We start from the raw sequence: 26984 nt of genomic DNA, 5'->3' as shown, positions 1-26984 counted from the left end.
CATTGGAAATATCCTTACACTGGGTTACTAAGTAACAACATCAGTCAAACACGGTTGGGAAGGTTTTTTTTGCTTATTTTTTTGTTTCTTGGGGGGTTAGCCCAAGTTCTAAAGAATCCAATATGTCTTAAGTCATTGTTTAAAGATAGCCAGAGACCGTTGTACGGTCATCTAGAGGAAGATCATTCCACCACTTAGGTGTAAAAAAGAGTCTAGATGCACATCTTCCTCGATCCCTGAGAGATGGTGGGACGAGGCGAACAACGCTGGAGGATCGGAGGGAACATGGTGAAGTGTGAAGTGTGACTGGAGCTGGGAGGTAGGTGCATTTTTGGCTTTGGAGGAAAGAATAAGGGTTTTGAATTTGCAGGAAGCCAGTGCAGAGAAGTGGGGTGGTGTGCTTGGGAACTTGGGAAGTTGTACTGTACTTACTTTCTAGTTTTGTTATCAGACTAAGACAGTATGCAGAGCATGGCAGTTGCTCAACAGGAATGAAGTTTAGTACTAAATGTAATACAATTAGTCCTTTATTAAAAAAAAATACCGCAGTGTTTTTTGGGGGCAGGAGATGTTAACTTATCATGTACTATATGTGTCAAGTGACAATGCTCTGTAACATTCTGTAAGTTTTCAGTCTCGTAAGAGAAAGAAATGAGAAGGTAGGGAAGAAGAAAAAGAGTAGCAGTTAAAACAGAAGTGATAAAAGTAAAAATAACTTGCTTTGTGCACATCCCAAAACCTCAGGTGGAACTCTGGATAACTGGATGTGTTTTTATTATTATTATTATTATTATTATTATTATTATTTTAAAATAAAATTAATTAAAAAGTGGATTTTTGGCAAAATGCTATGTTTAAAAGAAGAATACATCATTTTGGCAAGTGCTTTTTGGATTGATACAATAACTGTAACCTCTGTAACCTCTTTGTATACTGTATAACTTTCTTATAAGGGCAAAATTATTAATATAAATGTTCAATGTAAATCATTTTAGTCATTGAATAAATTGCTATGAGAGTGCACTTTTGCATACTGTGCTTAACACTTATAGTAATTGGATTAAATTAATCATGAAATAAATCTGTGCTGTAATCATAATAATCATAATGATATGATCATTATCATAAACACATTATGAACATTTATTAAAGATTCAACGAAGCTGCAACGAGTCATGCCGTCTAGCAGGACTTGTTGCATATGGTTTTGCTTAAAGTTATATTTAGCCAATGAGATGCCACAGGACACCAGTTTTCCTTAGGGCTCCATAAGTGCAGTAGGAGCAAACCGACTGCTGTCTTCTCTTTGATCTCACAATCTGATTTCTTTCCGTTTATTCTTTTAATGAGGAATCCAGGATTGTTCTAGAACGTGCAGGTATTATACAGTAGCAGTATATTAAAATGAAAAAATTATAGTAATTGTGGCTAAATTGCATGCATGTGTAAAGAAGCGTATAAGAAACGGCCCTAGCGCGCGCTCGGAGCCCCTCCCGGTAAAGGGGGGTGGGGGTGCTGGATTACTCACCGGATTACCGGAGTGTCTGTCTAACAGGCCCAGCGGAAGGGGGGAAAGTTTTGTTCGTGCGCTCGGCTATCTGTTACAAAGCACCTGAAATGCGATCCACAGGAGCGCTCGTGCTCCTCTCCGTCTGCGCGTTAACCGCGTACTACATCTACTCACCCGTCCCGGATAATATAGAGCAGAGATGGAAGCTCATGGTTACCGACTGCTTCTTCAGGAGTTTGAGTCACTTGGTAAGTGATATTCATTTCTGTATATAAACATCATATCTATAAAGCACATTATCCCAAAACTGCACGCGCAATTCTAAACGAGCATTTTTACGCACTGCAGTAAAACTCGCCCAGAGTTCAACCGAAGGAATTCGTTATTTCCGTTATTTTAAAGGAATTTAAATTCTTTAAAGGAAACAAATTAAAGGAACATATTAACATAAAATATTACTATTATATGTTCCTTTAATTCACTCAATTTAAGCAACTTAATACATTGCATTTAATAAATTGAAGGAAAAATATTACTTTAAAAAGGCATGTGTTAATAAATTAAAGGAAAATATTACTCTTTAAAATTTTACTTCAAATGAATAATGAGTGTAATGAATAAAAAATTCAAATAACAATAACTAACAAACTCCAGTCAAATGTTGTTAATAAATAAATATAATACATATCTTTAAAACTACGTAAACAGCATGTTTACTATATTTATTGAACTATATAAGCTAACTATCTATCTACAGTATTTATCTTTCTATTTATCTCTCTATTTATCTATATAGCTAACTGTCTGTTTGTTTGTTTGTATATCAATAAAAGTATCTATCTATCTATCTATCTATCTATCTATCTATCTACAGTATTTATCTTTTTTATCTATCTCTCTATCCATCTATATAGCTAACTATCTATTTGTTTGTTTGTATATCAATAAAAGTATCTATCTATCTATCTATCTATCTATCTATCTATCTATCTATAATAATTTGAATGATTGATAAAATCATTATATGAATGAAGGCACACTACACATGCAGCAATACAACACAATAAAAAAACTCATGTAAAGTCATCTGCATAATCATTATTTGATCACGTTTTAAAGCACATATAATACGTTTCACATGATTTAAATAGTGCTTAGAGGTTAAATAAGAGATACAGTACCAACGTGATGTCAGATTACAGTATGCCAGATTTTAATCCAGACGTTGGAAGCTCTGCTTACCCCGTTCTAATTATAGGAGTTATTATAGACACTAGGAGTTTATTTATGGAAGAGGGTTGCTTATGTATCGTCTTAATCTTGTATTTTACATAAATAATTAATTTTATTTATATAACACATACCATTATTTATTATATTAAATATATAATTATATAACACATACCATTAACATATGTACTGTACATGTTTTATATATAATAACATACTGTATATATGCAATAAGTATTTTAATACAAAATGTATTGCTATGAAATAAAATATTCTGATAATAATATCATGAGGCTTTTGACTTAGCCTCAGTCTCTTAGCATTAACACATTTTAGGAAAATAAAAATAGTATGATGTAATCATACAATATACATCATATTACTTTTATTTTCCTAAAGCATGTGAAATAAATGTGTTTACGGCCAAAACATAAACATACTGTACACACACACACACACACACACACACACACATACATATATATATATATATATATATATATATATATATATATATATATATGTATATATGTGTGTGTGTGTGTGTGTGTACAGTATGTTTGTGTTTGTGTGTTAGTGCTACAGTAAGAGGCCGTATGGGCTAGAAACGAGCCGTGCATCTAGCTGTGCATTTATTGAATGAGCACTGTGCTACGTCCGAACTGACTGCATTATTTTATGTTTACCTAATATTTTTAAAAACTGTTTTATTATTATTTTAAATTTATTTTTTTCTTTAAATTAGTTTTCTATTTTAATTTTAATTTAAGTTTTAAATAGTTTAAAAGTTCATTGCGAAGTGTTTTTATTTTAATATAAATAAAAGAAATATATTATTTCATTTTATGATAATTTTCCTTTCTTTTATGTAAAGCACTTTGAATTAACATTGTTTATGAAATGTGCAAATTAACTTGCCTTGCCTTGCCTTGCATCTGTGCGCCACTACTTTACAACTTCTCCAAGAATTGTCTCTGGTTCAATTTAAAATTGCTAAAGTAAAATGCACTACTGGGGTGTGTATGTGTGTGTGCGTGTGTGTTTTAAACCACCCCTCATATCTTCATATTTTGTTTTCAAAGAGCCAGACTTTCTTTTATTTTTTTAATGTCATCTTGAGGAATAGGCTTCCTGAAGGACGTTTTTGGCTATCGTTCTTGCCAGGTTTTTGTTATTTATTTTCAGCCCTTCATCCATATTTCATGTTAATAGTTTTTCATTGTTTAGTTTGTTAGTACTGTATGCACTAACATATCAGCAGTTGCATTTGCCTGCACTTGCACTATCAATTCCTGAAAGCAGTGCATTGAAAATATTTTTCTTTAAGTCAGCAAATCTGATCATTTTATTGAAGCATGCCTCATTTACATGCCTTTATTTACTACAATCCGTCTTCTTAGACAAAATTAGAGCACATGAAGCATTAACATGCTTGACTGATGATGGTGTATGTGTGTAAACAGGTCTGAATGCAAGTCGAAGAATTAGAGGGTCATAAAAATTTGTTATATTTAGAACTCATATATCACCCTGGTCTTAGTCAAAATTAGCATTTATATGTTTACATTAGACTATTTTTCTGATTTTTCAATCAAATGTCTTAGTTTAAACTCAAAGTCATGTCATTTCCCTCTTTTCTCCCCAGGCAGACTTCACCGAGCTGCTGGGTCTGGCAGACTACATGGACGTAATGATGTTTATTACCTTACTAGAAAAAGTGGTACCCTTGTCCGATGAGCGGGTGAAGGTGGTGGAAGAGCGTTTTGATGGTGTGGAGGTGGTGGTCTATGAACCCAGGAAGAACAGAGGAACTGGTGAGATGAGAAGAGCAATTATCTACCTGCATGGTGGAGGATGGTGTCTGGGCAGCTCTAGTGAGTACCACCTGACGAATGCTTGTGTGTGACCACTGGCAGAAGTACTGGCCAATCACCAGTGCTCAATAGAATATTTTAGACTTTACATTGATCGGGAATAGTATTAAACCACTGACAGGTGAATAAGTTTGATTATTATGTTATACTGGCATCTGGCAAGAGGTGGAATGTAATGTACTGTATCAGACAGCATGTGAAGAACGTGTTCTTAAAGTTGATGTGTTGGAGGCAGAAGAAATGGACAATGGTAACAATCTGATCAGCTTTGACAAGGGATAAAATTTGATTGCTAGATATTGGATCACTGGTATCTTCAGAATGGCAGGAATTGTGGGGTATTCCCAGGAAGCAATAGTGACGTGGTCAAGAAAAGACCAGTGACAGGGTCTTGGGCTCTTATTCTTGCACCCCCTTCTTGTCTGCAAAAAGTCCTGAAAATAGTTGAGATTGAAAGATGTCAGAACACACAGTTTGCTGTGTATGTTGGTGCATGAATAATTGCATCTGTCAGAGTGCCCATTCTGACACTGAAAAAGGGACCTACAGTGGGTACATGAGCATCAGAAATGGACCATGGGTCATTGAAAGAAAGTCGGCTGGTCAGATGAAAAACCTTCACTTTCATATTATGCGGATGGCCAGGTGCGTGCATTTCATTTTCCTGGGAAGTACTGTATGTGCACCAGGATGCATTATGGGAAGAAGGCAAGCTGGCAAAGGCAGCATGATGCTTTGGGCAACGTTCTGCTTTGAACCATTGGGTCTGGCTTCCACATGTACCACCTATCTAAAAATTGCTGAAGATCAAGTACACTTCTTCATGGCAGTGATATACCCTAATAGCAGTGACCTTTTTCAGCAGGATAACGTACCCTTCCACACAGTACCAGATACCACAGTACACCCGAGGAATCCTTTGGGGTACATTTCTTGAGTGATCAGTACTGTTTTGGTATCAACCCCAAGAATGACCTGCAAAATATTAGGCAGGTGGTTTTAAAGGCTGGTAAGTGTATACGACTTAAAAAGAAATAACAATAAAAACACCCTATAAAAGCATGCTGGCTTAGTGGTTAGCACTTGCCTCCCACAGTCCAAAGCCATGCAGACTAGGCTAATTGGTGTTCGTGGTGTGTGAATGCGCTTGTGAATGTTGACCATACGGGCTGTGAGGACGTTTGTGTTAGGTTTTTGCGTCAGCGAGGACTTCAGCGTCACCTTGTTTATGCCAAATACTAGAAAAAGTATTAAAATAGAGTTGAAGTAGATTGAATAAAAATTAAGTCCTGTCTAGCGCATAAAAATTCACTGATACCACTTCAGCACTGTTACTGTACATCAAAATAACCCAATATCATGCACTGTATTTACAAAGCTTTAATAACTCAAATAAAACAAAATGCAAATAGTTTGTAAACAAATTATGGTAATGCTTTGGCTAAATAACATTGAGAAATCAGTATTTGGTGGAATAACTCCAATTTGCAATTATTTTCATGCCTCTTGTTATGCTCTCCACAGTTTTTCACATTGCTGTTGGGTAACTTTATAACATTTTTTTTTTTTTTTTTTTGCAAAAAAGCAAACAGCTCCATCCATCTTCCTCTTGATGACATTCCAGAAGTTTGAAGTAAATTGCAGTGGTCTCTTTTTTTGTGTGTTTTTGGGTGTGTGTGTGTGTGTGTATATATACAGTATATATATACGGGCTCTGCACAGGGGACAGGACGAATGCACTGTATTAAGGAAAGTTTGAACCTCCTTCCCTCATTCAGAGCATTAAAGATGGGTCGTGGACGAGTCTTTCAACATGACAATGACCCAAAGCACACAGCCAGGAAAACCAAGGAGTGGCTCCGGAAGAAGCATATGGACTATTTAAAAGCAAAATAACAGGTCTTTGAGGGTCAGAAATCTGGCTGATAAGCAAGTGATCAAATACTTATTTGACACAGTAATTTACAAATAAATTGTTAATAAATCATACAATGTGATTTCCGGATTTTTCTTTTTAGATTTTGTCTCACACAGTAGAAATGCACTAAGTAAAAGAACTTGCAAAATCACAGGGTGATCAAATACTTATTGACCTTACTGTGTATATATATATATATATATATATATATATATATATATATATATATATATATATATATACTGTATATATATACAGTGGTGTGAAAAACTATTTGCCCCTTCCTGATTTCTTATTCTTTTGCATGTTTGTCACACTTAAATGTTTCTGCTCATCAAAAACCGTTAACTATTAGTCAAAGATAACATAATTGAAAACAAAATGCAGTTTTTAAATGGAGGTTTACGTTATTAAGGGAGAAAAAAACTCCAAATCTACATGGCCCTATGTGAAAAAGTGATTGCCCCCCTTGTTAAAAAATAACTTAACTGTGGTTTATCACACCTGAGTTCAATTTCTGTAGTCACCCCCAGGCCTGATTACTGCCACACCTGTTTCAATCAAGAAATCACTTAAATAGGAGCTACCTGACACAGAGAAGTAGACCAAAAGCACCTCAAAAGCTAGACATCATGCCAAGATCCAAAGAAATTCAGGAACAAATGAGAACAAAAGTAATTGAGATCTATCAGTCTGGTAAAGGTTATAAAGCCATTTCTAAAGCTTTGGGACTCCAGCGAACCACAGTGAGAGCCATTATCCACAAATGGCAAAAACATGGAACAGTGGTGAACCTTCCCAGGAGTGGCCGGCCGACCAAAATTACCCCAAGAGCGCAAAGACAACTTATCCGAGAGGCCACAAAAGACCCCAGGACAACATCTAAAGAACTGCAGGCCTCACTTGCCTCAATTAAGGTCAGTGTTCACGACTCCACCATAAGAAAGAGACTGGGGAAAAATGGCCTGCATGGCAGATTTCCAAGGTACAAACCACTTTTAAGCAAAAAGAACATTAAGGCTTGTATTAATTTTGCTATAAAACATCTCAATAATTGCCAAGACTTTTGGGAAAATACCTTGTGGACCGACGAGGCAAAAGTTGAACTTTTTGGAAGGTGCGTGTCCCGTTACATCTGGCGTAAAAGTAACACAGCATTTCAGAAAAAGAACATCATACCAACAGTAAAATATGGTGGTGGTAGTGTGATGGTCTAAGGTTGTTTTGCTGCTTCAGGACCTGGAAGGCTTGCTGTGATAGATGGAACCATGAATTCTACTGTCTACCAAAAAATCCTGAAGGAGAATGTCCGGCCATCTGTTCGTCAACTCAAGCTGAAGCGATCTTGGGTGCTGCAGCAGGACAATGACGCAAAACACACCAGCAAATCCACCTCTGAATGGCTGAAGAAAAACAAAATGAAGACTTTGGAGTGGCCTAGTCAAAGTCCTGACCTGAATCCTATTAAGATGTTGTGGCATGACCTTAAAAAGGCAGTTAATGCTAGAAAACCCTCAAATAAAGCTGAATTACAACAATTCTGCAAAGATGAGTGGGCCAAAATTCCTCCAGAGCACTGTAAAAGACTCGTTGCAAGTTATCGCAAACGCTTGATTGCAGTTATTGCTGCTAAGGGTGGCCCAACCAGGTATTAGGTTCAGAGGGCAATTACTTTTTCAGACAGGGCCATGTAGGTTTGGATTTTTTTCTCCCTAAATAATAAAAAACATCATTTAAAAACTGCATTTTGTGTTTACTTGTGTTATCTTTGACTAATAGTTAAATGTGTTTGATGATCAGAAACATTTTGTGTGACAAACATGCAAAAGAATAAGAAATCAGGAAGGGGGCAAATAGTTTTTCACACCACTATATATATATATATATATATATATATATATATATATAGCAAAACCTTTGTTTTATATATACTGTATATAAAACAAAAAGGTTTTTCATATATACAGTATAAAACCTCACTGCTGGTCTTTTTTCTCCTTCTGTTTACAGAAATGGGTCCATATGATCTCCTGTCCAGGCAGATGGTTACAGAACTAAATGCAGTGGTCGTTTCAGTGGAGTGAGTATTTAAAAACATTGTGGTTACACCTACAGAGAACAAACATCTCCCTGCTCTACAAAAAGGGCTTTATTATTATTATTATTATTATTATTATTATTATTATTATTATACTTTTTATTGCTACAGTATCTGAATAGCATGTTCCTCATCTCTGAAACAGTTGTAATATCATAGAATTGATTTGCAATTATAATCCACACACAGTGTTAAACGTGTTATTGAGTGACACGTGATATTATTTACTCTTGCCATCTCTTTGTCACACATTCTCATCCCTGCTGTTTTAAATAACGAACAGACCATTTTGCTTAGAGCAGAGCGGTGTGATCTTGTCAGAGAAATCTAATTTGCAACTGGGATAAACACTGTCAAAACTGTAAAACAATTCTTGGTTGCGTCCTCAGACGTTAGTGGCTTTAAAGCTTCTTGTAACCACAAGAAAGCTTTTTTATCCTGATTATTATTTATGACTTGCCCAACATTACTGGTATTTGGCTGAACCTACTCTGGATTCGATAAATTCCTGTATCAGTTGAGCATTAGCGTTATGCCACTAATGCACTACATCTGTTACCACTTTTGTGATTGAACTATTATTAATGTTTTGCTGTGGTATCTGTAAACCCTAGCTAATGACTATTAAGGATAAATAGACAACATAGGCAAGAGTAGGTAATTTATATTCATCAGTATGTTCTGTTTACACACTGACACTAACTTAAAATGTCAGGAAGGTATGATGCCATTGAAAGGAACTTTAAGCTGTAGATATTTTGTGTGTGTTTAATCATAATAATGAACAGAAATGGGGAGAAAGCAGAATCGGTTTGGGAATTGGAATTCCTCATTGCACATTAACTCTTCAGTGTCTGTAACTGTGACTGAAAGTCAGCTATACTATATGAGAGTTTCTTATATAAATTAACCTTAAAGTTTGTACATGCACACTCACACTAGCTATTTTTTGTCTTTACTTCAATAAAATGACCATTGCTTCAATTCAAGTCCTCTAGACATTTTCTCAGCCGCTGAATGTCGTTTTCATAGCTTTTGCTCACCGTATTCGGATAAGTTCCTGACTTTTTGGATATCCCGTAGATTATAGGAGCTCAGAGGTTTCTCAGCAGGAATGACAAAGATTTGTTGCTCCATTTTCTTAAAGACGTCATACAGGCCTACATGCACTTTTTTAAGCTGTTTGGACTGAACTGTGTGTTAGGAGAGTGCGTACACAACCACTCTACAATGATAAAGAGCCGCTCAGTCGTTTTCTTTTCATTTATTACAATAACATGCCCCTTCTGAAATCAAATGCCTGTCACTGTGACGCCACACCACAAGAGGCCGCTCCTACACTAGTTGATTGACACTGGTGTTTTAGCAAAGACCCGCCCTGAGTGAGAAGAAGCTGTCGGCCATTGTTTTTCGCCGCTGGAGCAAAATGGCGCCTAAGCGAGTGTTGTGTACAGTTATTGGGTGTAATAGTGAACACAGCAGTCGTCATTCACTACCGACATCTGAGCCGCTGAGGACGCAGTGGCTGAATTTAGTTTTTAAAGCTAACGTCCCCGCCGATTTACCTAAATGCGTTCATGTTTGCGATAATCAATATTTCACCAGACTGCTTTATAAACGCGAGTCAATATAAAGCAGGTTTTACTAGGAAGCAGCTTCTAAAAAATGGATCTGGACTAACTTCATGTTCCTGCTTCATCTTCACCAGGCTCAGTGAGTAATTCCTTTTTCTATGAATCTTTGCAGATCGCCTTTTTTAATAATCATGATGAATGCGGAGTGTAAGTTAACTTTCTCTCATAGAACATGGTTATGGCTTCTTCTCTGTGTACATCCGTCTCTATATATTCCCTAATCGCCCGTTTATAATAAACAATGGATTAAGGTGATTATCTAGTTGCAAACTGTGTACGTAGTCGGAAAACTATATTATGCTTACCTTTGTTACGTTAGATGGTTTATAATGATGTCTGTCGAAGATTAAGAAGTCATGTAAACACATCAGTAAACACATCGCGTCCGTATCTCTCTCAGTAAGTTTCTCCGCTTTTGTTATTGTTACTCGCGGCAGCGTAAAAGCCCGTTAATTCATGCCCATGCAGTGATGAGAAAGACAAATCGAGTCGATGCATGTCCATTCTTTTAATTTCTGCGTTGTCAGGCGATATTACAAACTTCCGCGTAGGTTCTGTACTTAAATCAAACCAAAAAAGGACTGAAGAAAACAGGCTCAGGCTCTATATTCCAGCGTTTTCCAGTTTGGACTGCATTACCCACAAAGCACTGCGTTGTGGGCAATGCTTTGTGGGTAATGCAGTCCAAAGCATTGCCCGCACTGGACTACACTCCTGTGGCTATACCCCACGTGTGTTGTGAAGACACGCCCCACAGAACTGGGGGGGTGGGCTCAGCAGAGGTCATGAGCATTTAAAGGAACATGCACTGAAATAGGTTGCTGAGAACAGAGCTAGTTTTTACCAGTTAAAAGTAGTGTTTTTTTTACACAACAATTGAGAATTTTTTATTAAATATATTACAAACTTTTCATTAGGATCCTAAAGATCATATTAACATTTAATGAAAAATGTTTCTGGATGATCCCTTTAAAATGAGTGTTTAACCAGTTAAATACTTGTAATGCTTGTAATGTAAAAGGTGACACGTTGCCATAGCTCAAACTGTTCTGGTCTTTTCCATTGCTTGCCTATGCAGGATCAACCTGTACATGGCAAGTATTATGTTTGTCTCTGTGACTGGATATATACAGTACAGAAATTATCTGCTTATACAAAAAATCTGTAGCAAATAAAGCAGAAATGTAATATCTCTCCATGAGTTTTACAACATTGAGAAATGGCAATCACTAAGAGCTGGCCATAATAAAAAAAAAAAAGAGAGAGATACTCGAAAATCAAACTGGAATATATCTGGGTGTGTCCCAAATATTGGTGCCTTTTTATTTTAGTAAGTTAATATGTTTAAAATATAACTGAATTATTAATCTAATAATATTAGCACAATGTAAATATTATCAAAATACATGCTTAATAGGATTTTTTTTTTTTAAATGATATAATTATAAGATGTATAAGTGTCTTTCTATATCATAAATATCATGAGATGGAGTGTTGATGTACTGAATGTAATGCCATCATTAACATGAAGGTGCCACCCGAGTACCCCGATACTACAGCATAACCCTGAGTGTGATATTCATACAACAGTTCCACAAACACCAGTTATTATTAACAGATTATGACTAGTTTGTTTATTTAGCCAACACATCCATCCGCAATGGAGCGACTAGCGCTGAGCTGGTGATTGACAGTTAGTGTTATTGATGACATTGATGAAAGTAGTTTTAAATTCTTACCTGTATTATGTAACCAAAAAGTGAGACCGCAGATGTGGTTGAATTTACGTTATATTCCCACTGGTTCTGTTTTAAATTGTGTTAAAAGGATTGATATTGCACACTGTAGGAGGTAGAATTCATTTTTCCACACACCAAGTTAGAACACCTGTGATATACTGGGGTGTTATACTGGAGTGTTAAGAAAAAACTTGTATTTTACCATATAACTTATAATGTATTAATTATATTAGTTTATTTTTTGACAATAAATCATTACTGTACTGTTGTATGAAAATAATCAACAACAGAGTTGTTTTTATATACATAGAGTCTGATACAAAGCAAAATGAATTTTACCAAAAGTTACTGTTATCCCACTGTTATAGTTGATTCATTTCCTATAAGAGCAGGTTCCATATATTTAATTCCTCTTACACCATAGCAATTTGCCTGTAAAAAAATTATATGGTTAATATATCCGACATATTGTATGTTTACAGTGTATACCTATTGTACTGTATTTGTTTTATTAACTTATATTTCCTTTGAATATTGTAAAATTTTCATAAAACATTAGCTGTTGTTATTACTTACAGTACAAATGTTTTTCCCCCGAAAATTTCCATAATCTCCAATGTTAAGTTTACTGATCGTTACAAAGCACTGATACTAAAAACTCTCTGCATAAAAGTTACATACTGTACACGTCTTCTTCTTAATCCCTTAAACCGTATCACCATAAAAAATGAAACTTTCTTTGTTAAATAACATGTTTTTGTTCTGTTTATTGTGTGAATATGTGACCGAGCTGTTGCCATAATACCAATAGAGTATCAGATCTAAGGAATTAATGTTCATTCATGCTCAAAAGCTGCACTAGTGTCAGAGTTGCTGTTATGTTTTGTAAAATGGCCCAAACATGTGGAAATGACTTGGCGTGATGTCAAGAATGTACAGGGAATGTGGCAATAACCCACAGCCGAGTTCCTGTAAGGTGTTGGGGAACGATTGTGTGTACAGTTCCCACAGACAGATGTGTCTCGTCTGCAAATTGACAAGTCATCCATCAATGTTCAAAGATCAAGCGTTCCACTTGCTTAATGTTTACTGAAAAAACTGCAGTGGGCTCTGAGCCATCTCGGCCAGGATTGTCATTCATAGACGTACTGACAGTTTTAACGGTTTGCACCATTAAGATGTTTTACTGCAGTCTCATTGCTGTACTGTGCTTAAAGTCTACTGTAAATGTCAATCACTTTTACTCTTTGATTTTTGGGAATCAAACGGATTCATTTGAATGCCCCTGGTATTTTTTACAGGGTCAAACGTGACTGAAAAAAATTAACAGAATAGTAATTATTGGGATTATTATTAATACTTGCATGGCACAAACTGTGCAGTCAATGACTACCCAAAGTCTAGAACCTATTGACATCAACATGGTTAGTTTCCTCCTTTGAGCTGCTTTACTGTGGCTGCATTCAGATGCTGCTTGTTTGTGGGTTTTAAATTCTAAGTAAAAAGCAGTTTCTGCTTTCTCTCTAATAAGTTTGCTTTTTTAACCTTATGATGGTCTCCTTCACTTACAGTACAGTACATCGGCACCTTTTTGGACCACATGTTCAGAATTCCCATAAACAGCTACAAAATACAAATTGAACACTTGGAATGAACTCTAGATCTTTAAGCTGATAAAATAACAAAGTAGCAAACATAACCAAACAAAAATCTTTTTATATTTTAGACTAATTAGTTGAGTCTGTAAAATAAAGGTCACAAAAGCAAAAAAAAAAAAACACACCTTGAACATTATCTGGAAGTCTACATTTTAATCACATATTAATTGCATTTTAAATCCATTGTAGTTGTCTATTGAGGACAAATATGAAAAATCATATCACTGTCCAAATTATTATGGACCTGAATATAACGGCACAGAGTGTTAGAGAACATGGATGTACAGATGCAAAAGTAAAGAAGAAAAGAGGCGTAGAGATGGATAATAAGGATCAGGTGTGATTGAAGATCAGGAGCCAGCGCACAGTGTGAGAAAACACAACGTTCTCTCAGCGCATTCCAGCCCATGTCCTCACAACCAGAATTATTATTATTATTTTTCTTTTTTTATAGAAAGCTTGACTTCAGTTCTAGTTAAAAAAAAAAAAAATGGAAATTGGGAAATAGTTTGGGATGCAAACAGATTTTTGCAGTAAAACCATTCAAACACTTATATTTACTTCTTTTTTGAATAATCTTGATCTATAATCTTCCTATAATTTTGATCTTAATCTTGCTTTTCCTTGGAAAAAAGATTTAGAGGACTTGGCACTCTCATATTTTATTTCATCCCTTCTCAGTAAAACAAGATGTGTGGCCACATGCTCCAACCTAGACTTTGCGTGCAAGTATAGATGCTTGACCGAGCTTATGTAAATGTATTACTATGTGAGAAATGTGACCGCACCTCCTGGTGTGAGGAGCAGAAAAACAAAAGAGCAAGGAATGGCAGATGTTTCGAAGATTTCATTCATTATGGATGGCCAAAATAATAATAAAAAAATAATAAAACATAAGCACAGTAATGTAAATGGGAATTAATAATGCTAATGCTTGGTAAAAATGGTTGTTAAGCCGAAGGCTTGGGCTGAATGAGAAACAAGGAATAAATGAAGCAGAAAAAGGTGGATTTTGTAACACAGTTCAGTCATGTATTAATTGAGGTTTAGGTGTCACTAAGATTACAGCTTTCTACCGCTTTTTCCTTGTATAGTAAGAACTACTTGTGATAGTTTATGCTGAAATTAGTTTTCTCAAAGTGTCTGCTCAACTCTCTAGTTATCTCTTCTGCATTTTTTTTTTTTTTTGTCCTATATGCTACACATGTAACTGGAAATTACAAATGGACGAGGCCTTAATGAATTTCTAACCTAAAATGTTTGTGCATAGGTATCGTCTGGCCCCTCCTTACCATTTCCCTGTTCCATTTGAAGATGTGTATCGTGTAGTGAAGTACTTCCTTCAGTCTGCTGTTCTGGACAGGTACAAGGTGGATCCGGAGCGTGTTGCAGTATCAGGGGACAGCGCCGGAGGAAATCTGGCAGCCGCCGTGACACAGCAGGTGAGACTCATTCTAATAATAATATTGTCCACTATATGGACACGAATATTTGGTCAAACCTGCAGTGACATTGTATCTAAATACATATACTTCAATATGGAGTTGTTTCTTTTTCTGAAACTTGAAACAGCTTCCACTCTTCTTGGAAGGCTGTCCACAAGAATTTAGTGTGGGAATTCGTGCCAGTTTATTCTGTAGAGCGTTTATGAGGTAAGGAACTGATGTTGGATGAGAAGGCCTGGCTCACAATCTTCGTTCCAGTCCATCCCTAAGTTTCTTGATGGGGTTGAGGTCAGGGCTTTGTGTTTGGTCCAGTCGTGTTCTTGCACACTGAACCTATTAAACCATGGCTTTATAGTCTTTGCTTTGTGCACTGAGGCACAGTCATGTTGGAATAGAAAATTGCTTTCCCCAAACTGTTGTCACAAATTTGGAAGCGAAGCCTTGTCCAAGATGTCTTGTTATGCTAAAACATTAAATATTAAAACATTAAGATTCACTGGGAATGAGGAGCCTAATTGAAATAGCTGAAATACTGGTTTGGCCAAATACTTTTGTCCATATTGTGTATATAACAATTTTACATTCATGGCAGGAAAGTGTTACAGAAGGTATTAATGTCCTCCCTGATTTGACCCCAAGCTTAGGATACTCTCTGAATGGGATTTCAAATGTTTTCTTAGTGTGTGTACCAGGAGATGAATTGGTTTAGGTGGTAAATCTACTCCCCTAGCTGGTACATGGTCTATGGTGGAAAGGTGAAAAGGGGGCCAGGCTGTACATGTGTACAAACAATAACTTAAGCCTTACACACAGTAGAATTCCCAGTGTTGATTTAACACTTTAGATTTGACTCCACTTAGACCTGTATAAACACTGTAGGGTGTTAATTCATCCTTTAACACTTGCCATTTTGCTTTGCAGCAGAACTTTTTAGAACAGTTTCAAACCGGTTTGACCGATTTTTCTCCTCACTACCACTTCACCTGCTGCTTGTGTTTCTAATTTTAGCTGCAGTTGGACCCAAACCTGCACGTAAAACTAAAAGCTCAGGCTTTAATTTATCCAGTCCTGCAAGCACTGGATCTCAAAACTCCGTCATACCAGCAGAACCAGCACATGCCCATCCTGCCACGCACCCTCATGGTACGCTTTTGGAGTGAGTACTTCACCAGAGACAAATCGTTCCTCACTGCCATGTTGACCAATAGCCATAACAGTGCGGAATCCTTTGCGCTGCTGAAATTCGTCAACTGGAGCGTCTTCCTGCCTGAGCCGTACCGCCAGATGTACAACTACAGTGCACTGTCAATATCAACAGACAAAACATCTTCATCGCTAGTGGACCCACGGGCCTCACCGTTACTCGTGCCTGACACTGTGTTGCGTCAGCTACCTAAAACTTACATTCTGACGTGCGAATATGACGTACTGCGGGATGATGGCATGATGTATGTAACTCGTTTGCGTCTGGCCGGTGTCGATGTGACGCACGAACACTACGCAGAGGGGTTTCATGGAACGTTAATGTTCACGCTGTGGCCCACTGAGTTCGAAATCGCTCACAGAATGACGGACAATTATCTCCTGTGGCTCAAGAAAAATTTGTAAATGATTATTTTGTGACAGAACTGGTTTACATATACTTTATCTCAGAAACTGTGTAATTTTTTTCTTTATTTTTTACATTTTGTTTAATGTGATTTTCTGTTTTTAAAATGCGACTGAAAGTCTGATTTACAGTAATATTGTCAGGGTGTAATATTTTATGACTCATGACTAGTTCTGGCTGACTGAAAAAAAACAAGAAATCTCAGTCTCTTGATCAATGTCAGGATAATAGTACGCCAGTTTTTTTTTTTTTTTCTTTCAATTACTGTCATCCTTAGAGGTTCTGGTAATCTGCTTAGTGTTATTTACCCTTTAGACTTTAGTTTGTCAAGCAGAAAGTCAAATTATCTATCTCTAGTAAACCTGATTTTTTTTTTAATGTTAAATCGTGAGGATAATTTGCATGCACTTTCAATTCCTAGATTTGCCTTCCCATAACTGCGTTCTTAAGTGCCTCAGAAAGTTTGTATGCGGATAAGCCATAATACGTACTAACATAACCTCCAGGTGAATTATTTACCAGTAAACCAGCGAAAGGATCGGGGGCACCAAAGGCTCACTTTCGCCCCAGGGGACCAAATTCCAGCCTGTCTGGTCAGATCCCACAGAAAAACCAATGTAGCAGAAATTCTAGAAAAAAGTCACAAAAGTTCTGGCCACAACAGAAAGGTATCAGAACCTGTTACTGTACTTTTTATGTATATCTTTACTATATTTGAGTATTTTCTGTATATGATTATTTTATTTCTAAACACTTTTTTTGTATGAAAAAACCTGTACATTTATTAGCTACTATTCAATACAAAATTGTTACTTTTTTGCTGGTAAACACACGAAAGTGCATTGGTTTGATTTTCTAATTTAAACATAATAGTTTACACTGCTACTTAGACCATATTACGAATGAGCTACATCCTAAGTGGGAGGAACAGGAAGAAAACAATCTAAGCAATCCAAATTTACAGCAAAGTTATTATGAAATTTCATTTTTATTAGCGCACCAAAGTGATTGTTTCCAGGGCAACAGGTCCTCTCCTACTTGTTCTGTGGATTCTTCTGGCTCTTTTATCAAGTGCATTTTCAAGGTAAGAGTAGAAGTGATCTAGACAGCTACTGTAGCTATCATACTGAGAAAAAGAGTTGTGAATTCTTACTCATTTGATTTGTGATTTATGACTATAACAATGGCTTATTTTATAACAAGCTTACAATGGATCGGCGCATCCTTCACATATAATTACAGTAATCTGTATGCATTTTACATTTACATTTACATTTAGGCATTTGGCAGATGCTCTTATCCAGAACAACTTACAAAAAGTATGCTTGCAGTATTCCCATGTTTAATTGTGTAGACTACTTGTATTACACAGGGTAGCAATAAAAATAGCTGGCTGAGCTAACGGAATAAGGAAAGGTGTTATTAATGATAATATATAAACTCTAATAGACTTGTACTTTTATGGTATAAACAGCATCAACATCAGTTGTGTTGAAAATACTTTAAATAGTGAATATCACTAAATCAGTCAGATACTGTAGATATCCAGAAAAACAGATTCTTTGTGGAGTATGAGAACTTTTTGTACTTAAAGTCCATTTTAGGGCACGTACTGTACCAAGTCCTTAGGTAAAAAGGATCACCCAAAGAATCTATCTAACATCCTGGTTCTAGATACTACAGGACAGCATCAAAGGTCTTGTGGAAACGTGCCATGAGGGGTCGGAGCTGTTTTGGTGGCACAAGAGGAAACTATGCAACTTTTTTTTTGGGGGGGGGGGTTAATGTTATGGCTGATCTGTGTGGTATTCCCTATTTTTCAAAATTGGGCTTTAATATCCACTCACTATTACTGAAGCCTAATGTGAGGTAACACACTCAAGCTGATATACAGTATAGCTAACAGACACCTCCTTGATATTATCTCTGGTTTCTATTAAAGCACTTGTTCTAAAACATTGAGGTTTTTAAAGTTTTATATATATATATATATATATATATATATATATATATATATATATATATATATATATATATATATATAAAAGGAAGGAGTCTCTAGTGTCAGTATATTAGTAAAACTATAGTAAAACTATATTATTGTAAATTGCAAAGCAATAACAATTGTTGATGACAAAAGATGATGTCTTTAAATATTATACCCATCTTGACGAATCTCAGCAAGATTCAAATCTGAATCGTGACAGAAACCACACTCATTAATACCGAAATGAACTTGCATGGTTTAGCCACAGTATTTTAAGCTAAAGTAACTGCCAGACCAAATACTTTTACAATCATGCATTTTTTTTTTGTGGGCAATTTATTTTGTTTTATGCTGTGTATATCTAAAGTCAATTTGGCAGCATTTACATTACCAGCCTGAAGTGACTCAAATCTATTATTATTATTATTATTATTATTATTATTATTATTATTTTTACTGTAATGTGACACAGATCAGATTTTTAGTGGCTGTATAAATGCACAAATCTGATCAGATCTAAGTAACTTTCATACAGTATGTGATGCTAGAAGCAGAGTGGTTTTGAAGCTCAACTGTGGTAGCTATTGTCGTCGTCTTCGTAGAAGGAGCTAACTACGCCTAAACCCTATTTAATCTATAAATGGGCGAATGAGCAGAACAAACAGTGGCTGGCATTTGGTTGGAATATGCCTACTTACCCAACATACTACTAGGTAGCTAACTTATAGGTAAAATGCTAAAGTGGCTTACTTTACATGCTAACATTGATTGCAATTTAAATAAAGCTATCTTCAATACCCTACATGTTGTCCTGTTTCAACTTTGATGTTACATTTCTCAAGGTAAGTTAAACAATTTAAGTTTAACTGTTACGTAAATTGGTCACCCCTATCATGCCATAATGCAATATTTTACAGCTTAATGTAATTTTAGTTTATGAGTTAGGTAAAAAGTTTTTTTTTTTTTTTTTACCAGACTGGAAACATGTTTATTTTTGTTATTCATTTGGAAATTTAAACATAGTGCTCTATGGGGACTGACTTAGTTTTGGTCCTAGTGGTCAGTTGAAGAACTGCGCAGTTTGGCACATTTGCTTTTTACGTGGTTTGGCGTGTGACAAATATTAAAACAGGTTTCTATACTACTTCATGTATAAAAGATATGTATGTACATAAAGGAATTTTATCTCGCTCTAGGGATGACTTAAAATGATACATTTCAATGTACTTAGTTAATCTAAAGCACTCTGGGGGCAACATGTTTCATTTTGGCTTTCACCTCCAGGTCATATTAATATAAGCATTAAATTTAATGCACTTTAAATGAACTGCAGTTTTAAACAGATCTTTTTAATGAAAAAAAGAGCTTGTTTTTGGACTTGGCAGGATGAAGACACATCTTTAAGATATCAGACATTGGAATGTGGTACATGCCTTTCCATGTGCACTTTGTTAAGCATTTGATATACGTAGCTAAACCAGGCTTATCCACTTTGTGAGCATGTTCACATGCTCAAATCTTACCAGGAAAATGTGTTTGCATTGTTAAACCAATACAGTCTAACTACTGATCTTGTGTTTATAACTGTCACAGACGTTGATCAAAGACAGATCAGCTGCTTAGATGTCAACTTAAATGTTCTAATCACTGTTGATCAGTCCGTGTAAAGTTTGTCAGGTCATGAGATTGATAGGCTGCAGATGTATAGTGTAGTTCATTTGCTTCCTTTTCTCCGAAATTATTACCACCTGTCTGGGGAAACATGCGGCACAACTATCGTTTTACAATCATGAATGTTCTCATGATGAGTTGAGAAGACACACATCAGCTTTAATAAGACAGAAAAACAGATTACACTAAAGCCATGTCTGTGTAATTCAAGCACCAAGGAAAGAAATATCCCAAAATGTCTAGCAGCCATCTTTTGATGCCTCGTGTCACTGGACTATCAATGGCAGATTTAAATGCACTTCATCTTCTTTCCTTGGTTACAAAGTTACAGATTCAGAAATACCACTTTTTGGGGAAAGTTGCAATTCCGGAGAGGCAGCTTGGTCCCTGTCCATGGTATTTGGTTCTCTAACCAGTGGTAGGTGTACAACAGCTGGACTTATGGAACTTAAATTGGTATTCTCTATTGTCCAAGAATGGTGTACATAAGCAAATAACTGATTTAGCCCTGCTTTGAAGCCATGTCCCACAAACAGAAAAATAAGCGGATCCAGGCAACTGTTCACAGCAGCAAAGCACAGGGTCACCACCACCGATTTCTGCAAGTTGGCCAGCAATTGGCACCGTTCTGTGTCCAGATTTATCACGTAATGGAGGTGGAGTGTGCGTTGGATGTGGTAGGGCAGGAAACAAACACAAAAAATCACAAGCACCAAGCAGATCAGAGCCACGTCACGCTGCCTTTGGCCAGCCTGGATCCTCAGGATGTGTCTGATCATGAGGGAGTAGCAAATCAACACTACTGTTAGCGGAAGCAAAAAGCAGATAACTAGCACCACCAGGTTTAAATTATATAGAAAAGCCCAGGACTCTCTTCCTTCAGGTTCCATGCATCCCCCTGTCTTCATGTCGAACCCAGAAACTAGACTAATGTAAATAATGTTTCCGCCAACCACAAAGACCCAGATTCCCCAGCACAATAAACGAGCCCATTTGCAAGCCTCACTGTTCTGGAGCCGAATTTGACCTGCCAGCACCAGATAGCGGCACAAGCTAAGGGCTGTCAAAAAGAAGATGCTACAGTACATGCTGATGTAGAACAAGAAGGTGGAGAAACGGCAGGCGAGACTCAAATGGTTGTTGGAAGAACTCTGCATACCAGACAAACTGCTGGAGTAAAATGCAATCCTTAGAGGCAGGGTAAAGATGAAGATGAGGTCTGATACTGCTAGGTGGATGAGAAAAATGGTAGAGAGACGATTCTTTACTGAGAGCTTGAGGAAGACGTACAGAGCAACAGCATTGACCAAGAGACCAAAAATGAAGACCAGGCTAAAGACCACGGTGTAAGTGGTGAACTTGTATTCCTCTGAGTGGTTACATTGATTACGTGAGGAGTTTCTGCTGTCCATCACTCATCAGATCCTGCAAATCAGAACATAGGCTTGTAAAAAATAGAGCTTTTCACAATAGTGTTTCACAATATTTTATTAGAATAAGTACACTGTAAAAAGTCTTATGTGCTATCTACTTGAAAAAATATGGTAACAATATTGCACATATTATTTTTAAGCAGTTTTTAAGGCTTGTTTTTTTTTTTTTTTTTTTGTAGAATTTACTTAAATAAATCATGTAAAAAAGCCAAAATTATTTAGCCAGACGCATATCATTTTTAAGTATTTACGGCTTGATTATTTTCCCCTAGCAGAATCTACTTGAATAAATCATGTAAAACATTCTAAATTATTTAGCCAGACACATGATGATTTTAACATTATTAGTGAAATAATCTTTTTTAGTTTAAGCAGATAAAACAAAAGGTACTCATATGTATTAAGAAAAATTACTTAATAATTTAAAAAACATTTTATAATGAAATGAATACATAATGCTTTTTGGTGTTAAACATGCTTTTATTTCATGTTTCACTGGTATCAAAATATTAATTACTGTGTAAAATAATGTATATAACATTTACAGCAGTTTTAAGATCTGTAAAACAATTTGTAACTGACAATTTCTTTGTCATTGAAATCCACTGTTTAGCGTTATATGCTAACATCTTTTCTTGTGAGAATAGTCCAATTCTGTTCTAAAACCTGAGAGAACTTGTACAGTAAACCATTTCTAGGTTCATATATTTGTAACATTGTAAAACACTAACTCCCCAAAACGTGTTTCAGTGAACTGTGGAGACACTACAACAAACTCAATGCGGACCGGATGTTTTCAGAAATGTTCACAATGTTTAATTAATTTCATTTATATTACTGACACTAGTGCAAGAAAGGAGCTTATTTAAGAAATTAAAAAAATATATAAAAATGAGTAAGGGGCTTAACTTACTCCTTAACATTTTACACTGTTCGTCTGCTCCTTAAAAATGGCGTCTGATCGCTGCTGTTGTTAAGATTCAAATGAGGTTGACTCAATCAAACCCGGATAATTGGGCCATTTCCCTTAAAATAAATATGAAGCCTTTTTTCCTCAAAATTTTTGCATAAATGGTTCCTCAAATTAAGCCAAAATCTTTTACAAATTTCCTTTAAAAAAAAGGTAAAATTTATTTCTAAATGTTATTAGTGAAATGTTCTCAATATATTATAAACAGAAAACCATTTTTAAAAATGAAATATGCACATTATTTTTAATGATTACATACATTTTTTAAATGAAAATTACAAGCCTTATGATTCATTTTTTACAGTGTATTCCAAGTAATAAATTACATACAACTGCATGTGCTGTTACAGCAAAATAATTGGGCTTGGACCTGATATGAACCTGAGTTACCATTACCAAAAATAGCTTACCATTACCAAAAACTGCTTGTTTTCAGTGCTGGCCATATAACACCCAGGATAATTTGGTACAAAACATTTAAAAAAAAAGTTTTTGGAAATGACATCAATCAGAAAGACCTGTGTAAACTTGGGAAATTAGGCAAAGGAATGGGCCAAAAATGACCCAAATGCAGCAAAAATGCTTTAATAATATAAAATACTTTATATTAAAGACGTCTCAAAGCTGTAATTGCTAACAGCCCTACCAGACAAAGTCCTTATTTTGGCCATTTGTGATATCTAAATGTTTTTTTTCTTCATCGATTTTATACTAACCATATAATATTAGTACTCATAAATATTTGCAGAACGTTTTATTGTTTATATTTAGGAAAATATTTAGAAATATTTGGAAAAATAAAATTTAGAAAAGAAAGTCAAAAAACTTCTTTTTTCCTGAGCGTTGTCCCTGAGTCACCAGATCAGACTTTTTGAGCTGCAAGATCTGGCACAGGTTTTATGCCAAATACCCTTCCTGTCACAATCCTCCCATTTGTGCCTCTCAATGAATGCAGTGGCTGGGCTGCATGTGATTAGGGTTAAGGGTCATAAATTATGGACAACTGTTTCAAATTTGGCCCCTCATCCACTGCCACAGCCTGCATCACAACTACCCACCCACTCCTACTGCCAATACATCATGGGCAATTAAAAAAAAAAGACTTGACCATCAGCCTTGTAGTGACACACAGATTAATCATTTATCACCAGTTTTATCGGACTTTCCAGTCCATGCTCTGCATACCTGCATACATAGACTTAATATGATGTTTATAATGCACAATGGTCAAGTCAGTTATTTCAAAACACAGAAAGCAAAAAATACTTACATATCAGCCTATGGCAATTATATTTCTCTTTTTAGTTTACAACAAAACAAGATTTAAAAAATGGAATGGCAACAAATGATGATTAGAAGAAAATAAAATCAAACAAGAAGAAATTCATACAAAACATTAACGGATGGATAAATACATTTACTTATTTATTAATTAAATTTTAAGGTTTTTTTTTTGGAAAATAGAAATATAGAGCATACAGTACTGTACCTGGGGGCAGGGGTAGCTTGGTGGTTAATATGTTGGACTGCTGATTAGGAGAGCCCCAGTTCGAGACCTGACGCCGCCAGGCTGCCACGGTTGGACCCTTGAGCAAGGTCTTTTACTCCAAGTGCGTAACTGCCACGGAAACAGCGGATATATCTTCAGGGTGGGGTGTACAGTATGTACGTACCAGGATGGAACGTAGATAGAACGTTTTACCTTCATAGAGTATACAAATGCCTAGTAAATTCATGATGATAATAATAATAATAATAATAATAATAATAATAATAATAATAATATGCAAAAAAATAATAACAGTGGCTTACACACATTGTATTGATTATTTCATTGTAACCATATTTGCTGCTATTTTGTGATATGACTTGTGATATTTTGCAGAGTGGTGTTTAGGTCCAAATGCAAGTCATCTGACTTTTCATGCAGCAAAGTCTCTAATTATGTTCTTAAAGTCATGAAATTTATTGAATATCAAAGACATTTTGGCTGAATGTTTCTTTTTTTTTTTTTTTTTTTTTTGCTAGCTGCTAATATTAATAAAAATAAATAAATAAATAAAAAGACAAGGTTATGCTATTTACCATAACTGTTATCCATGTGAGCAATTTTTGGCCACTGTCTTTTTAAATTTTTTTTATTTATCCTTGTTAATTTTTTTAGCAAGGTGAACATCTGAGCCCTTATGATTAGTCCTAGAAGAGGCGGCAAAAAGGACGAAAAACAAAACGAGGTATTCATCAATGGTGAGAAGTCTGGAGGCTTGGCACACAAAAGAATGCACAGGGTCTTACAATGATAACAGGTCAATACCCCCTCATCCAAAAAAAACAGTATTATGACTTTGTAAAAAAGTTACATAGAAGATATGCAAACATATCACTGTTTTATTACAGACAGTATTACTCATGTACTTTTAGCCACAGACAGTAGTGTTGCAAAAGTGATTAGGTAATCATTTAATTATCATTTAATAATATTTCTATAATAATTTATAAAAAAACTATATGTAAAGCCTTTGGTGGCTAAACAGACCTAAAGTTATTTACGAATTTATTACTTTGAAATAGATTGCATCTTCTCCACTTGTAACTACATTTAAAGTATTAGTCCTATTTTTTATCTGATCAGAATGTTTTTTTTTATCACATGGTGACAGACAGCAGCATCACCTTTTTTTCAGTAAGAATGCAGTTTGTATGTACTTCAGTGCTACATCTTCTTTTACATTTAGGCATTTTACTTTCCAGGAAGTAAAAAAAAAAGATGCATTGTTCAGTAGAGCATGGCACTACAATGTCACGCAGCAGCAAGTGACCTATTTACCATTAAAGGTTATAAGTTTTGTCGGTGAGGCTCAACAAGAACAGATCAACTTTAGCACATTTCTATGGCTATAAAGAGATGTTATCATACAAAAAGAAAAAAAAAGTCTCAGATTTTAAAGAGGAAGTCATTTTAGTTTCTGTGGTTGGTGTGGCGTAAGCAGGCAGCTCATTCTGTTTACTTCTGGGGATGATCTTAAGTTCACCATTACTACAACATTGCTATAGTCTAATTCAAATCAACCATCATAGTAAGGTGCTTATTTATGATCTAGCGAACATATGGGTATTTGATTTAACAGATAGTTGTGTACCAATAGTTTGATTATTAAAGTGCTTAATTAAATGAGTTCCTAATAAAAGAGTTTAAAGGGAAAATTTAGAAGTTCTAATTTAAGGAGATAATTAAGATGGCATAAAACTGATTGACATTTACAGAAGAATTCAAGCACAGTATGGTGATGGGACTCTTAGACAATAGAAAGTGCAACTATTTTTAAGTCTGTGTGTCCTTGAATGATGATTCCGACCAAGATGGCTTCAGCAAATTTACAATAAGTGCTTTTTTATTATTTATATTAGTATTTGAAATATTAATACCCCATGCAAAATGTAATGTAAAACATGCTTATCATCACATGCCTAATGTACATCACAATAACATTGTAGCGGGGAAACAGCTGGCAAAAAAACTATTATTAACTCCAAAATTAATCGTTGAGTTCAAACCTTAAGCTACTGCATATCCACAGCTGATAAATTGTATATATATTTATTTATATATATATTTACCTGAGTAGATGCCTTATTCTCTGGTGAGCGTGCCTGTGGACTTCTGTAGAGACTTCTGATTTCCTTCACTTCACAATTTAGTTGACTAAATGCAACTGCACTTACACAAAGAAAACCATACTGTCTGTCTACTCATTTGAACTCGCTAAAGATGCAGTACAAATGTTCATATGAATTATAGTACATACCACAGACTTAAACAGAGCATAAAAAAACAGAACGATTGGCTATGTGATAACAGACATTATAGGAAGTGGTCTGCTCTGACATAATTATCTTTTTTATGCAATTTCCTCTCATGCTTATAAAGTTTGGTAACAGCAATACTGTATGAAATACACCAATGTAAAAACATTAAACATATTCATCCTGATAATATAAACATAAGATCAAATAATTCACAAATGGTCATTTCATTATGATGGGCATCATTGGTTTTAAATTTGAGTCAGAGTGCGTTGGGTAAAATAGCATTGGAAGCACAGTACAGCTTTTTTTCTGGATAATTTTGTAAATTTTAGTACTTAACTATCTGTACTGTAGATGCAGTAAACATAGTTGTTTAATTGCAAATAAGCATAAATACCTGT

At 35.5% G+C, this 26984-nt stretch overlaps 2 protein-coding genes across 2 annotated transcripts; one reads left to right on the top strand and one right to left on the bottom strand.

Annotated features, from left to right (window-relative positions):
• The first annotated feature begins 1291 nt into the window (after nt 1-1291).
• Nucleotides 1292-18130, top strand: aadac (arylacetamide deacetylase). The gene is made up of 5 exons (XM_053486175.1): nt 1292-1758; nt 4386-4614; nt 8543-8612; nt 14932-15103; nt 16115-18130. Exons 1-5 carry the CDS (start codon nt 1618-1620, stop codon nt 16712-16714), a joined length of 1212 nt encoding a protein of 403 aa, XP_053342150.1. The 5' UTR covers nt 1292-1617; the 3' UTR covers nt 16715-18130.
• Nucleotides 18131-19670: 1540 nt separating this feature from the next.
• On the bottom strand, nt 19671-26539 carry LOC128513199 (cysteinyl leukotriene receptor 2-like). Its single transcript, XM_053486892.1, has 3 exons — nt 26395-26539; nt 24266-24478; nt 19671-21798 (listed from the first exon to the last, which is right to left on the bottom strand). Exon 3 carries the CDS (start codon nt 21783-21785, stop codon nt 20691-20693), a length of 1095 nt encoding a protein of 364 aa, XP_053342867.1. The 5' UTR covers nt 21786-21798; nt 24266-24478; nt 26395-26539; the 3' UTR covers nt 19671-20690.
• Between the last annotated feature and the right edge of the window lie 445 nt (nt 26540-26984).

This window comes from Clarias gariepinus, chromosome 25, assembly GCF_024256425.1.
Source record: "Clarias gariepinus isolate MV-2021 ecotype Netherlands chromosome 25, CGAR_prim_01v2, whole genome shotgun sequence".
In the NCBI taxonomy this organism is placed as follows: domain Eukaryota; kingdom Metazoa; phylum Chordata; class Actinopteri; order Siluriformes; family Clariidae; genus Clarias; species Clarias gariepinus.
This window is presented reverse-complemented; position numbering and strand designations above follow the sequence as displayed.

Coding starts and splice junctions, on each gene's coding strand:
- aadac (XM_053486175.1), top strand. CDS start 1,618: ATGCGATCCACAGGAGCGCTCGTGCTCCTCTCCGTCTGCGCGTTAACC. Junction 1,759..4,385: donor TCAGGAGTTTGAGTCACTTG/GTAAGTGATATT, acceptor TTTTCTCCCCAG/GCAGACTTCACCGAGCTGCT. Junction 8,613..14,931: donor GCAGTGGTCGTTTCAGTGGA/GTGAGTATTTAA, acceptor GTTTGTGCATAG/GTATCGTCTGGCCCCTCCTT.
- LOC128513199 (XM_053486892.1), bottom strand. CDS start 21,785: ATGGACAGCAGAAACTCCTCACGTAATCAATGTAACCACTCAGAGGAA.